At 34.0% G+C, this 14,603-nt stretch overlaps 1 protein-coding gene and 1 pseudogene across 1 annotated transcript in view; both read left to right on the top strand.

Annotated features, from left to right (window-relative positions):
• The window catches only part of LOC107745313 (low-density lipoprotein receptor-related protein 4-like), a 65,290-nt gene extending 64,277 nt beyond the window's left edge, over positions 1-1,013 (top strand). Inside the window, exon 9 of the mRNA XM_016559172.1 lies at positions 865-1,013. Within this exon, the coding sequence (XP_016414658.1) occupies positions 865-1,013 (149 nt within the window). The remainder of the gene's footprint in view (positions 1-864) is intronic.
• Positions 880-14,603, top strand: part of LOC107745299 (low-density lipoprotein receptor-related protein 4-like) — a 47,136-nt pseudogene continuing 33,412 nt past the window's right edge.

Raw genomic sequence — 14,603 nt, 5'->3', positions numbered from 1 at the left:
GTACAATAAACAACAACTTACAGAGTAACTTTCAGACACAAAATTTCGTTTTGCTCCGTAAGAAAGAGAACAGAACAAACAGCAGAACCGCTTTGTCTCCGAACAACAGTGTTTTGTTCCTCAGCGTTACACGGACCAGCAAATGATTCAATCAGGCTATAAGTTCAGTCGTTTGCAAAGTTAAAATGAATCCGCTTTTTAAACGAATCGGTTGATGCAACTCACTCATTAAGACAGTCACTTGCTGCCACCTACTGGCGGTTAAAGTTTCATATTTTAAAAAGTAGTATTTTTGTTCGATTGAATTTATTGATTAAATAAGAACCTCACATAAGAGGACACCGATATGACAATAACTTTTATAATACTAATAAGCCAACATCTCTGGGTTTTTTTTGTTGCTCAAGTTATTTCAGGGTTTTGATCTCTCAACTGAGAGAACACATCCTGTTTATTATATTATAATGAATATTTAATATTACATTTAAACTTTGACTATAGCCTAGACATGTTGCATATTAATTGTACTATTTATGAACCTCAAAGCATATGTTTGTGTATTTTGTGTTACTCCATAATGATGTTCTATTTGAGGGATATTACAGTACAGTATCACTTAACAGTGTTTGCTTTTATTAAAACTAAATCCTTTTGGATCTTTAAGTGTAGAAATCCAGGAATGTATTGGACTTTGTTCACCATAGTGTTGTTAGATATTGTTGCAAGTTCTCAGTTATAGACTGTGAAGACTTCTTGTGAAGTCTTCTGTTTCTAACTAGTTAGTTAACTGAAGGTTAAACTGACTAATAAATGTTTTTATGTGGTGTATTTAATCTCTCTAAACTTTCCTGCGTTTGAACGCAGATGTTGATGAGTGTGCAGATGAAGGTTACTGTAGTCAAGGCTGTACCAACATAGAAGGAGGATTTCACTGCTGGTGTGTGCAAGGTTACGAGCTTCGACCCGACAAACGCAGCTGCAAAGCTTTGGGTGAGGCTCAGTATCTCCTGTGAAAGCAGCAAAACATCGGGTGATTTTGGAACCTAGATGATCAGTTTAATACAAACCGTTTTCTATTCCCAGGTCCAGAACCGGTTTTGTTGTTTGCCAATCGGATTGACATCCGACAGGTTCTGCCGCACCGCTCAGAGTACACGTTATTACTGAATAATCTGGAAAATGCCATCGCGTTGGACTTTCATCATAGCAACGAGCTGGTGTTCTGGTCAGACGTGACACTGGACCGTATCATGAGAGCCAGTCTAAACGGTAGTAATGTGGAGGAGGTCGTGTCCACGGGTCTCGAGAGCCCAGGTACGGAGTCGTTTTCACTGTATATTCCTCATATACACTGCTTTGAGACTCTTGCTTGATTTCCACTGCACAATTAGCTGAATAAAAATTAAAAACTAAAGCCAATTACAGTCAACATGGTGTAGACACTGTGTAAATAAGAGATTTTTCTGAGTGTAGACAGCTGCATTGATTATAACAGGAGTGCATGCTCGTACTAAACTGCAGCTATACATGAAACAGTCTAAAGTAGTTAGTGACACTTTCATTGATTGTTAATGGAAGCGTTCCAGTATCATTATGTTTCTCGCTTTGAGTAGAATTTGTTCAGAATTTGAAAAATTTGGTTTTGTTGTTTATGCTGCTTAGTGAAAGGGATGGTTCACCCAAAAATGAAAGGTTGTTCGAAACCTGTATGAATTTCTTTTTTTCTGCTAAAAGAAACAAATGAAGATATTTTGTAGAATGTGTTGGTCAAACAGTTGCTGGTCCCCAATGACTTCCATAGTATTTTTCTCATACTACCAAAGTCAATGGCTACCAGCAGCTGTCTTCATTTGTTTTCAGCGGAAGAAAGAAATTCATACAGGTTTCGAACAACCTGAGGGTGAGTAAATGATGACAGAATTTTCATTTTTGGGTGAACTGTCCCTTTAACCATTGAGTTTGATAGTTTAGGTTTTGATTTATATAAAACAGCAATAAAGTCATCCAGGAACAGTTCTTGGTTTATTTTTAATGTGTTTGTCGCTTAAATAAAGAAAATGGCATGCAGTTGCCCAACACAGAAAGAAGACTCAAATAAATAAAAACTCAAATAAATGAAATGAGAAAAACAACAAAAATGTCAAATGAAATAATCAACAATTGTTTTTTGTCCTAATCATGCAGCCCTAATGCACTTATATATGCACTTGTATAAGGGTTGCACCAACTAGTCGACTTCAATGCTCTGCCATGATGACACTTTAAGCTTGATGTCGACTAGTCGCTGGTCCTATAGAGCAGTGTTTCCCAACCTTTTTTTAGTCGCGGCACCCTTTGGAAATTTTAACAAATTTGTGGCACCCTACAAAATTTATTTTGTCACAATATTTGAATTTCTAACTTCGATATGATAATTTGAAAATTATAGATATTCGGTACAACAGGGAAGAACTGCAGAATATAATGTCATACAGATATTTTTAATATTATTAAAAAAAAAATTGTCTATCAATGGTGGCAATCAGTAGACTAATTTCTAATGAAGAGACCAATTTATATGACAGACTTTAATGTGGGCTCTTATTCATATGTAAACATTGTGAGATAGCTAGTTAAACAAAGTTTTGATTTTACAGCTGGGTAATTTTGTTGCAGTAGCACGAGATAGCTTGATTTAAAACTTTGAATTGAATAAAAAATGACAAGGAGGCTAAGCAGTTAATAATAAAATAAGAACAAATAAAGAAATTACTAATGATAGCACAAATAAAAAAAAATCACGATAGGCCTACAAATGAAATAAATTGCTTTTTAGTTTTTCAGGTAGGTCTAACACACAGTAGAGCTATTAAGAGATTTTTTTTTTTATTTTTACCAATTATCCAAATAATGTTTAATCCTAGAAAGCTATTATCATCAGAGGACACATGAGCATAACGGTTAGCAGATCAATGAATGAGAGGGCAGCGTTACCAGAGTTGCCCATTTACCACACCTTGTTACAGCACAGTAGGGCTATTGCAAACAGAAACAATACTGCACTACATAGATGTTTCCTGTCAGCTTGATTTTTGAGTGGACTTTGCTGTTCCGATGAGCATGAACGCGAGCGACTGAGCGGAGCACACACACGCATAGAGCGGGATAACACGCAGAGCGTCACACCACGTGAAAGTGAATCCTGAGCGGTGAACTCATTTTCGGCAGCCGGAATTTTTAAATAAATAGTTTTTTAGTTTTTCAGGGAGGTGTAACAGTAGGGTTAAGATATTTAACTTTTTTTTTTTTTTTTTTACCAATTATCCAAATAATGTTTAGTCCTAGAAAGCTATTGTTATCAGAACACGTGAGCATAACATAGCGGTTAGCAGATCATTGAATGAGAGGGCAGCGTTACCAGAGTTGCCCATATACCACACCATGTTACAACACAGTAGGGCTATTGCAGACAGAAACAATACTGTACTACATAGATGTTTCCTGTCAGCTCGATTTTTGAGTGGACTTTGCTGTTCCGATGAGCATGAACACGAGCGACTGAGCGGAGCACACACACACATAGAGCGGGATAATACACAGAGTGTCACACCACGTGAAAGTGAAACCTGAGCGGTGAACTAATTTTCGGCAGCCGAAATTTCAGTGCATCTATAATTATTGGCGACATCAGAAATGGATATTATATAATAGATGCTTTTTTTTTTTAATTTTAGCAATTTAAAAATATTAAAAAATGATTTTTTACACGGCACCCCTGCTCTCGACAGACGGCACCCCGGTTGGGAAACACTGCTATAGAGGGTGAAACAGGATAAGAAATCTTTAAAGGACTTCCACATTTACGCTCCGTTTCCGAACAGTTAAAATGACAAATAAATGCATACTCTGAAAACTCCACAAGACATGTGATTATATTATTGGATGCTCGAAATTGAACAGGAGAATGCACGTGTCAATGGCTACCAGCAGCTGTCTTCATTTGTTTTCAGCGGAAGAAAGAAATTCATACAGGTTTCGAACAACCTGAGGGTGAGTAAATGATGACAGAATTTTCATTTTTGGGTGAACTGTCCCTTTAACCATTGAGTTTGATAGTTTAGGTTTTGATTTATATAAAACAGCAATAAAGTCATCCAGGAACAGTTCTTGGTTTATTTTTAATGTGTTTGTCGCTTAAATAAAGAAAATGGCATGCAGTTGCCCAACACAGAAAGAAGACTCAAATAAATAAAAACTCAAATAAATGAAATGAGAAAAACAACAAAAATGTCAAATGAAATAATCAACAATTGTTTTTTGTCCTAATCATGCAGCCCTAATGCACTTATATATGCACTTGTATAAGGGTTGCACCAACTAGTCGACTTCAATGCTCTGCCATGATGACACTTTAAGCTTGATGTCGACTAGTCGCTGGTTGTGAGAAATATAATGACCCAAAGACAAAAGAACTGATAAAAATAAGCTGTTATAGGAGCAATATATATATATATATATATATATATATAATATAATTTTAAATCTATGTCTAAAACACATATATTACAGAGTGATTTTTCAATGAATGATAAATAAATTATGTAAAATGTTATTTTCATGCTTCGGCAAGGAAACAAAGAATAAATAATATATAACACTTGTAGCAGCAATGATATTTAGTTTTTCAAGCAGCAATAATAGTTTTTTTTCCTACTTTCTTAGGTGGTCTGGCCATAGATTGGATTCATAATAAGCTCTACTGGACTGACTCGGGAACATCTCGCATTGAAGTGGCCAATCTGGACGGCACACAACGTAAAGTGCTTTTATGGCAGAGGATGGAGAAACCCCGTGCCATCGCTCTGAACCCCATGGAAGGGTAAGTATTCAGACTCTTGTGTTCTACTTAACTTATATTATAATTTACAAATATTGCTGTTTTTTCACAAGTGTATTCAACACAAGCATTGCAAAATAAATACGCAATGCTGTTTTTGGACTGGGTAGGAAGTCTTGCGTTCTAAGAGTTCCAGTATTTTCACAGTACCCCTTGTGAAAAAGAAGTGCACTTAATTGTATTGAATGTGCACTTGTAGTGTACTTCAAATATTAAAAGTATATTTTATAAACTGTGCTTGAAGATAATTTAATGTTAATGAAAGAACACTTAAGTGGCTTAAAGAGACACATTCTGAACACACTTAAGTACACTTTTATGAAGTGCACCTTGCAATAATGTCAAATTAATGGTTTTAATTTAAAATAAATTTTAAATCATTGTTTTAATAATCTTTTACACTTATTTTGATGTGTGACTAACATTCTGAAGCACATGTTAAGTACTTGATTATAATATACAATATTACATTTAAATTATTTTAAATGTACTAAAGTGCAACTTGATAATTACAAATGTCTAATTACAAACATATTTAAATACATGGCATTTTATCATAAATGCTTGTCAGTACATTTAGCAGTACTTTAACCATTTTTCAAAGACAGTAGAAGTAATGATGAAATTGCATATAAAGATGTACTTAAGTCCTACTTAAGTGGGTCAGCATTTAATATAAATTAAAACTATAATACGTTTTCATTTAATTGCAGTTAACATGCAGTTAAGTGTCCAAAAGCGTTACATTCAGTTCACAAGTACTCTAAAGTGTACCTCTTTTTTAAAAGTGACATCAGACTCTTTCCTCATTTTGGGACCCCTTTATTTTATGTGCATGCAAATTCTGTACATTTATTATTTTATGCACTGAAAATTGTCACTGCAATCTTTTTGTTCTTTTGCATGGGGGAAAAATCCCCTCTGTCGACCATTTGTCATTGTTGTTCTGTAATGTAAGCAATGGGAAGCAGTGCATGAAACCATTCTTGTGACTTCTGGCTAAACTTTGTAACTCAATTGGCTTCTTATCACAAAGGTTGTGCAAAAATTTCATTCAGGAATTGTCACAAGGCTTGAGCTGCAGCCGACGCTCATCGTGGCTCTTTGTCATAGAGGACAAAGGGGTTTATGAAATATGGCTTGAATTCCCTCTCCAACAAGATTTAGCCCTGTGTTTTCTACCGGCTGTGTATCCACTGATTCTTACACACAGATGCATGCAGATCTTGCTGTTTGTGTTATTATACGACTATGTTTCTCACATTACTTATGGTCTTTCTTTAGGAAGATTTACTGGACTGACTGGGGAAATATGCCATGCATTGAATATGCCAACATGGACGGCTCTAATCGCAAAATAATTGCAGATACACACCTCTTCTGGCCCAATGGACTTACCATTGACTACGCCAGTCACCGTATGTACTGGGTGGACGCCAAACACCACGTCATTGAAAGAGCTGACCTGGATGGGAAGAACAGAAAGGCTGTCATCAGCCAAGGTAAAAAATATATATATATAATATAATATATAATAATATATAAAAAAAAAATATATATATATATATATAATTTAATTTAAAAATATTTTTTAACCTGAAATAAGTCTCTTATGCTCACAAAAGCTGCATTTATTTGATCAAAAATACTATAATATTGTAAAAATATTATTATATTTTAAAATAAGTCTTTTCTATGTGAATATATTTTAAAATGTAATTTATTCCTGTGATGCATTTAGTCTGGAGTGCGCTATATTTGTTTACGACAAAATAAGTGCTGTTAAAAATTATAAGGGAATTCACAGAGAATTTTGTTTTTATTTCTATTTTATTTTATTTTAATGGCAGTGCTTGACTGTCAGGAAGCTGAAAGCAATTCAGTGATTCAAAATCAGATTTAATAATAAATATACTGTATTTAAATCTAAGCTTTGACTTTGATAATCTGGTTTATTTCTGATGTTTTTATTACTGAATCGCCAGTAACTTAAAGGTTTAGTAGCCAAATTGGCTGGTAAGTAAAAAAGTTCATTTCAATCCTTGCACATGACCCTTCAGAAATCATTCTAATATGCTGAGTTGCTGCGCAAGTATCATGAATTATTATTGGTGCTTGGTTATTGATAATGGAAGTAATGCAAGTTACGTAATCAGTTTACTTTTTTCTAGTAACTAGTAATATAATGCATTACTTTTAATTTTACAATGAAATATCTGAGTTACTTTTTTCAGATAAGTAATGCATTGCATTGTTTCCCCATTTATTCGCTGACAGCGCTCCTGTCCCTGTGTTGAGAGAGATTGGGAGTGAGGTGCAGAGGCACTTCCTTCAGCCTGAGGTCTATTAATTTCACTTTTGGTGTGAACATTTTTTCGGATTTTTGTTATTAAAATCAAATAAGCAAGCCCAGCCCAGGTGACAAAAATAACACAAAAGTAACATAATGCATTGCTTTCCATAAAAAGTAACTAATGCAATTAATTACTTTTTCAAGAAGTAACACAATATCGTAATGCATTACTTTTAAAAGTAACTTTCCTCAACACTTTCTATTATTCTATTACTTTTATATTATTAGCAATGTTATAAACAGTTGTGTTGCCTAATATTTTTGTGAAAACCGTGATACATTTTTTTAGGTTTCTTTGATGAACAGAAGGTACAAAAGAACAGCATTGATTTGAAACAGAAATATTTTTTTTACTTTATAAATCTTTACTGTAACTTTTGATCAATTTAGTGTGATGTTGCTGAATAAAAGTATTAATTTCTTTCTTTTTTCTTTTCTTTTTCTTCTTACCCCAAACTTTTGAATGGTAGTGTATCACGGTTTCCACAGAAATATGAAGCAGCACAACTAATGATAATAGTAATCAGATAATAATGATAATAATCAGAAATGTTTCTTGAGCAGCAAATCAGCATATTGAAACAAGGTTTCTGAAGCATCATGTGATCATGATCAGAGGAACAGGAACTAGATCTGTTAGTTTGATTTCACAAAATCAGAAAATCTGATTAAGATCACAATTTTAAAGTGCAGGTAAACTGGCACATATCCTAGTGATAAGATGGAACAGGCTTTACGACATCTAAATTCAACACAAATTATTTTTAAACAACACATTCATTCTATTATCAGTTCAGTTTTTCTACAGCTGCAAACATTAGGTTGCTCTGCTTTTTTTTCTCTAGTATTCTGTAGTATTTTAGCCTTCTGTTCATTTGGGGTTAAGGAGTGTCTGTTGAATAAATTTAGTTGTCTGTCTGATGCGTGATGGAGTGCAACCAGCGGTCTCTCTAAATGGCACACTAGAAAGGAAGCCTAAGCCTCGGGGTCTGCAGGAACAAAGTACCTGTGCACCTGGGAAAGGTGGGGGAATATTTAGACCTGGAAACCAAGCTCTAAAAAAAATCCAGCGCAGATTTGCTTACAGTGGTCAATGACAGATTTACCAGGGAGGGAGGCACCAGCATTATAAAAAAATCAGGGTGCACACACACAGAGAAAAGATATGTTGACTGGAAAAACAAGATCAAAAGTGAAAGATGATTGAGATGACAAGAGAAAGGTACCAGCACGGAGGGGGACGGCAGATGGCAGCGGAGCTGGGAACAAAAGATCAAAAAAGAGACGAAAAAAGCAAACAAGCCTTCTAACTCCAACCTAGCCTTGCTTCTCTACAAAGATAGGATCACAAAACAACCCCACGCCGTGTGTGTACACCTGGAGAAGAGTGAAAGGTGCAGAAAAGGCAGGAGATACAGGCAGGGTGCGTTATATGCCTATAGTCTGGCAGAACGCCAGGTTTAAAGTAAAAGCCGGAATAAAACACAAGCTATGTTCTTTTAAAATGAAGGTTCCAAAGGGGGTTTTTCACAGTGATGCTGTAGAAGAACCATTTTAGAACCTTTCAGTGATCAGTTCTTTAAAGAACCATTTTTGGTAATGGGAAGAACATTTAAAGAATCTAAAAAAACAAAACTTTCACTATAAAGAATGTTTTGTGGAATGGAAAGGTTCCATGCACTCTTAAAGTCCCCCTGTAGTGAAAATCAAGTTTTTTTATGTTGTTTATTTGTCTATATGGTGTTTTTAATATGCCTTTAGTGTGACTGAGTGGAGGCGGGACTAATTTGCATATTCATAGATCAGCGTATAGTAAATGAGGCAAGGGTGTAGAGTTGCATTCAAGCTATTTTAAGGAATGAGAAAATTATTTTCACAAGAAAAAACATTTAAATATGTAATTTTGATGATCAAAGATAAGTTTTAAGGGATAAAATATTTGACTACAGGGGGACTCCAAAAGAGGGTTTTCACAAAAATGCCATTTTTCAGTGAAAAGTTCTTGAAATAACCTTTTTTATTAGTTAAAAATCTAAAGAAACTTAATCCACTTTAAAGAACCTTTTGTGGAATGGAAAGATTCCATGGATGTTAAAGGCTGTTCGTGGAACCGTCGATGCCAATAAAGAACCTTTTGTTTTTAAGAGTGAAGAACTATTTTGGAACCTTTAGAACTTTTCAGTAATCAGTTCCTAAAAGAACCGTTTTTTTCTGCACTTCTTTTTTTAAGAATTTTTCTTAGAATGAAAAACATTTGAATCATCTAAAGAACCTTTTTCCACTATAAAGAATGTTTTGGAATGGGAAAGTTCCATGGATGTTAAATGTTCTTCATGGAACCATCGATGCCAATAAAGAACCTTTTGTTTTTACGAGTGAAGAACTATTTTGGAACCTTTAGAACTTTTCAGTGATCAGTTCCTAAAAGAACCGTTTTTTTCTGCACTTCTTTTTTTAAAATTGTTTTCAGACAATAATAAGATAAAGGAATTGCATGTATACTGTAATATTAACCAAACACCAACCAAAGAACACCCGCCCAACCTCCAACATAAGAGCCATAAGAAACATTTACACCCCACACACACACACACAAAAGAGGGGCAATTATTGTAAAAATATATTAAGAAAAATGACAGTTCATCACATGTAACTACCAATGGAAACAAACAATATGTTAAAATAAATAATAATAAGGTCAGCTGTCATTAAACACTTTGGCATGATCACATTATTTGGTTTTATTCAAGAGTCAGTCCATTCTGATCTAAAAAAAAAAAAATCGTAGGAAAGAGTCCCAGTAAGTCTTTCCATTGCTATCCAAGAAGACAATTCTTTAATCCAGAGTGACAAGAGATGGACCGTGAATACTTTTCCAGTGAAAGACAATCAGGTGTTTCGCATGCAATAGACACAGGTTTACAAACTTCTGTTAATATGTTTTCAAAGATAAGGCAGATGGAAGAAGACGAAGAATACAAATTTTAGGGCAAACAGGGATTTCTTTACCAATAGTTTTAGAAATTACACCAAATGAATCTTTCCAGAAGGACTGGAAGTGCTCACAATGCCAAATACAATGAAATAGTGTTCCCTTGTAAGTCGAACATTTCCCTCAGATATCCAAAATATTTTGATTAAATTTATTCAACTTTTCCAGTGTTATATACAGTATGTTCTCATTATCCAATTGTATTGGATTAGTTTAAAACAAGTATAGATTGATAATGTTTGCGCTTGAACACAAATTTCTTTCTATTCATTTTCTGTAACATCCATCTGTAAATCATCAATCCAAGCCAATCTTTTATGATTTGTAGGTTCTTTTGGGAGCATTAACAAATATGAAAAATAATGCTATACAGCATAGAAATTTTACGTTTAGCACTGGGATTTTTAACTACCATTTCTTCTAAACTGCTTAGGGTAGGACATATCTATTTACAGAGATATGAATGAGTCTTAAATCGTATAAAATTACGGATCTGAAGATACTGGATACTAGGGAGACTGTGGAATTTTGTGTCTTTCCTTTAAGGTTTCAAAGGACATCTGTATATTATGTTCATAAAGATCTGCAATCTTCTCTAAGCCAATTTCTCAAATATAAAAGAACCATTTTTTTTTCTTAGTGTGAAGAACATTTAAAAAGTCTAAAGAATCTTTTTCCACTGTAAAGAACCTTTTGTGGAATGGAAAGATTCCATGGATGTTAAAGGTTCCATCAATGCCAATAAAGAGCCTTTATTTTTAAAAGAGTAGAACAGAAAAACAATGCAGAGGTTATAGTGTGTGCCTTTTGTTTATGGATTTTGGTTAACTGAGTGCTTGCTTTAGCTGTTTTTTTTTTGAGAGATTTCGGTGTGGATGTTGTGCATGTGCAGTGAACTCACCCTCCCCCATGCACCTCAGATTGACTGTTACTCGGAGGGAAAGAGTTTCCAATCCCTGATGGATGGAAAGTAGCTAATTAGTGGTTTGAAAGTAGTTTAGCTCTGGCAGTCTGCTTTATATACAAGTTTGTATATATATAGTTTTCATGTCTAATTTTATCCCCAAATCCCTATAGAGCCTTGTGAAAAAGAAGTACACTTCAGCATACTTTAAAAAAAAAAAAAGAGTACTTTTTGCGGAAATAAAGTGTGAAATTAATGTAATGTTTGTGGACACTTGCATGTTAACTACAATTAAATGTGTTATTGTTTAAATGTATATTGCACGCAATTAGCTGAACTTTAGAGCCCTTTTGACCCACTTAAGTAGGACTTAAGTACATTTTTATGTAATTTCATAATTCCATTGTCTTTGAAAAATGGTTAAAGTGCTGCTGAACGTACCGACAAGCATTTATTGAAAACTAAAATAAATGTAATTTCTATTTAAACTTGTATGTCATGCATTTAAATATATTTGTAGTTACACATTTGTAATGATGTTGCAATTTTAAAAGATACATTTAAAATATATTAACTTTAAATGGAATATCGAATAACACGCTACAGTTATAATTATAATCAAGTCCTTTACATGTGCTTTAGTATGTTAGTAAACATTTAAATAAGCGAGCAACTTTAAAGCATGACAAAAGAGTATTAAACTTAATTATTTAAAATGCACTCTAAAGAAACTTTTTGCGGAAATAAAGTGTGAAGTGAATGTAATGTTTGTGGACACTTGCATGTTAACTACAATTAAATGTGTTATAGTTTAAATGTATATTACATGCAATTAGCTGAACTTTATAACCCTTTTGACCCACTTAAGTAGGACTTAAGTACATTTTTATGTAATTTCATAATTTCATTGTCTTTGAAAAATGGTTAAAGTGCTGCTGAACGTACCGACAAGCATTTATTGAAAACTAAAATAAATGTAATTTCTATTTAAACTTGTATGTCATGCATTTAAATATATTTGTAGTTACACATTTGTAATGATGTTGCAATTTTAAAAGATACATTTAAAATATATTAACTTTAAATGGAATATCGAATAACACACTACAGTTATAATTATAATCAAGTCCTTTACATGTGCTTTAAGTATGTTAGTCAACATAAAAAAAAACTTTAAAGCACGACGAAAGAATATTAAACCTAATGATTTAAAATGCACTCTAAAGTAAAACTTTTCATTTGACATTATTACAGAAATGTAGCTGCTTAAGTATTAATAATGGTTGTCATTAGACACAGACGCATGCTCGGCACATTTAATGGGGTCACAGCTGTGTTTATGGAGTATTTTACAACGGCTTAGAATGCATCATAATCACGGACTGGAGCGATCCGATTTATAATGAAAAATAATAAACACCTTAGACCAGCCAATCAGAGTCAAGAATTTTAGCGTGCCTTGATATAAATACAAAGAAACGTTGTTCACTCAAGAAAACACAGCTGCATTGAAAACAAGCATTGTTTACCTCTGGGTCACATTTGACCTCAACATTAAAGGTTTAGACTTGACATTCAATAAAACCTATCATGTTTTTACACATGCATTTATTTAGTGTTGTGGAGAATCCAAAAGTAATTTGAGCAAACTTAACATTAAGTGTAATTTTCACATAAACATAACAGGAGGATAATACATCTGCTATACCCTAGTAAAAAATTTAATTTAATTTAAAATACATTTATTTCATACTAAGTACACTTCAAATCCATTAAAATATACTGTATACATATCACTTAAGACTTACTGATATAAAATTATAATTAAACTTTATTTGGAGTATTTCTTTATTGCACTATGCACATTTCTTAATATTATGCCTAAATGTGTTTTAATATCACTGATAATAAGGACCGTATGATCTTTGTATAATATTTAAATGCAAGGTATTTAAAGTGTACCTGAAGTATACTTGCAATAGTTCCACTTTAGCACAATCAAACATACTTAAGTATATCTTTAGTTGGACCTTAGCACAACTTCAGCACAATTAAAGTGCATTAAGCACAAAATTAGTTGTTCCAATTTAGCAGACTTTAAGTATACCAGTTTAGAATACCAAAAGTACAATTGCAGGGTATTTTTATTAAGCACATACATATGTAAATGTATTTGTAGTAAACTTGGCACAAAATAAGTGTATTTCAAATACATTTTAGTACTTTGTTTCACTAGGGTAGTCTCATCTGAGACTTAGACCAATACTCCAAATCTGCAGTACATGGGAAGAATCGTTCCATTTATATTGTCATTAGGTCTGAGGTGAAACCTGGAATAAAATATTGGAAGACAGTCACCTTTGTGTAACACGGTTATGTGTTACATTGTTTTACACGATAAAAATGTGCATTTTAGAGTACAGATGCTAAATATAGCTGTGAACCTTTCCCTCTGCCAGGTCTTCCACATCCTTTTGCCATCACCGTGTTTGAAGACAGTCTGTACTGGACCGACTGGCACACCAAGAGTATCAACAGTGCAAACAAGTTTACTGGCAAGAACCAAGAGGTCATCCGAAATAAGCTGCATTTTCCCATGGACATCCACACTCTGCACCCACAGAGACAACCTGCAGGTCAAATAACCATAATGTCCCTATTATCCGTAGTATAGAATATAATGTTTTCAAACGCAAATCAAATTAAGCTAAATGCAACCCAGGCTCATTGGAAAAACATGCCAGAGATTGCTGAAAAATGCATACCACCTATACATACAACTCACTGCAGTTTCCATCTGAATTGAACACTAGTGGCAGTAAAACACCAACAGTTTTCACACAAATTATGATTACAGGGGCAGATTATCGATTAATAAAGGCTTATTTTCATGCAGTTCCTTGCACAGTACTATGTTATGACCTCAAAACACTTTTATCATAGTGCATGATTTGTAAACTAATACATTTTGATGTTTGCACCACATATCCAGCTCCATATTTGGCTTTTCTGATGACGTAAACTTGCTCGATAGCACACCCGGTACAACATTGCACTTGAGATGTGGTGCATTTGGGTACGAGTCCTGTAAAACACGAATCACGATAAAAGAGCTCAAAGACTTAATTTCCGAACTGCCATGATATGCACAACAACTAACGTAATAAAATGTTGCCAGATCCACGTTCATCTGTTTTAGATAAAATTGAACACCCACTGGACATTTCACTTTGAATTTCGCAAGTGTTGCGATATATGCAAGAAACACTGTAATATAATTTTGTAGCAATGCCGTCGCATGCATGTTTTTCCAGTGAGCTTGGGTTGAGTAAATAGTAGGGCTGCACGATAAATTGCATGCGATATTTAATGCGCATCTTGTCAGAAAGCCGGTTCTGTAATCAGCGGTAAATCTCCATCACGTGCGTGCTTTCACATTGAATAGCATTAACTACACAGAGCCGTTGTTCACTGACGA

This window comes from Sinocyclocheilus rhinocerous, unplaced genomic scaffold (genome assembly GCF_001515625.1).
Source record: "Sinocyclocheilus rhinocerous isolate Xijiao unplaced genomic scaffold, SAMN03320098_v1.1 scaffold1399, whole genome shotgun sequence".
Taxonomy (NCBI): domain Eukaryota; kingdom Metazoa; phylum Chordata; class Actinopteri; order Cypriniformes; family Cyprinidae; genus Sinocyclocheilus; species Sinocyclocheilus rhinocerous.
Note: the sequence above shows the minus strand (reverse complement) of the source record. Positions and strands in the feature narration are given on the sequence as shown.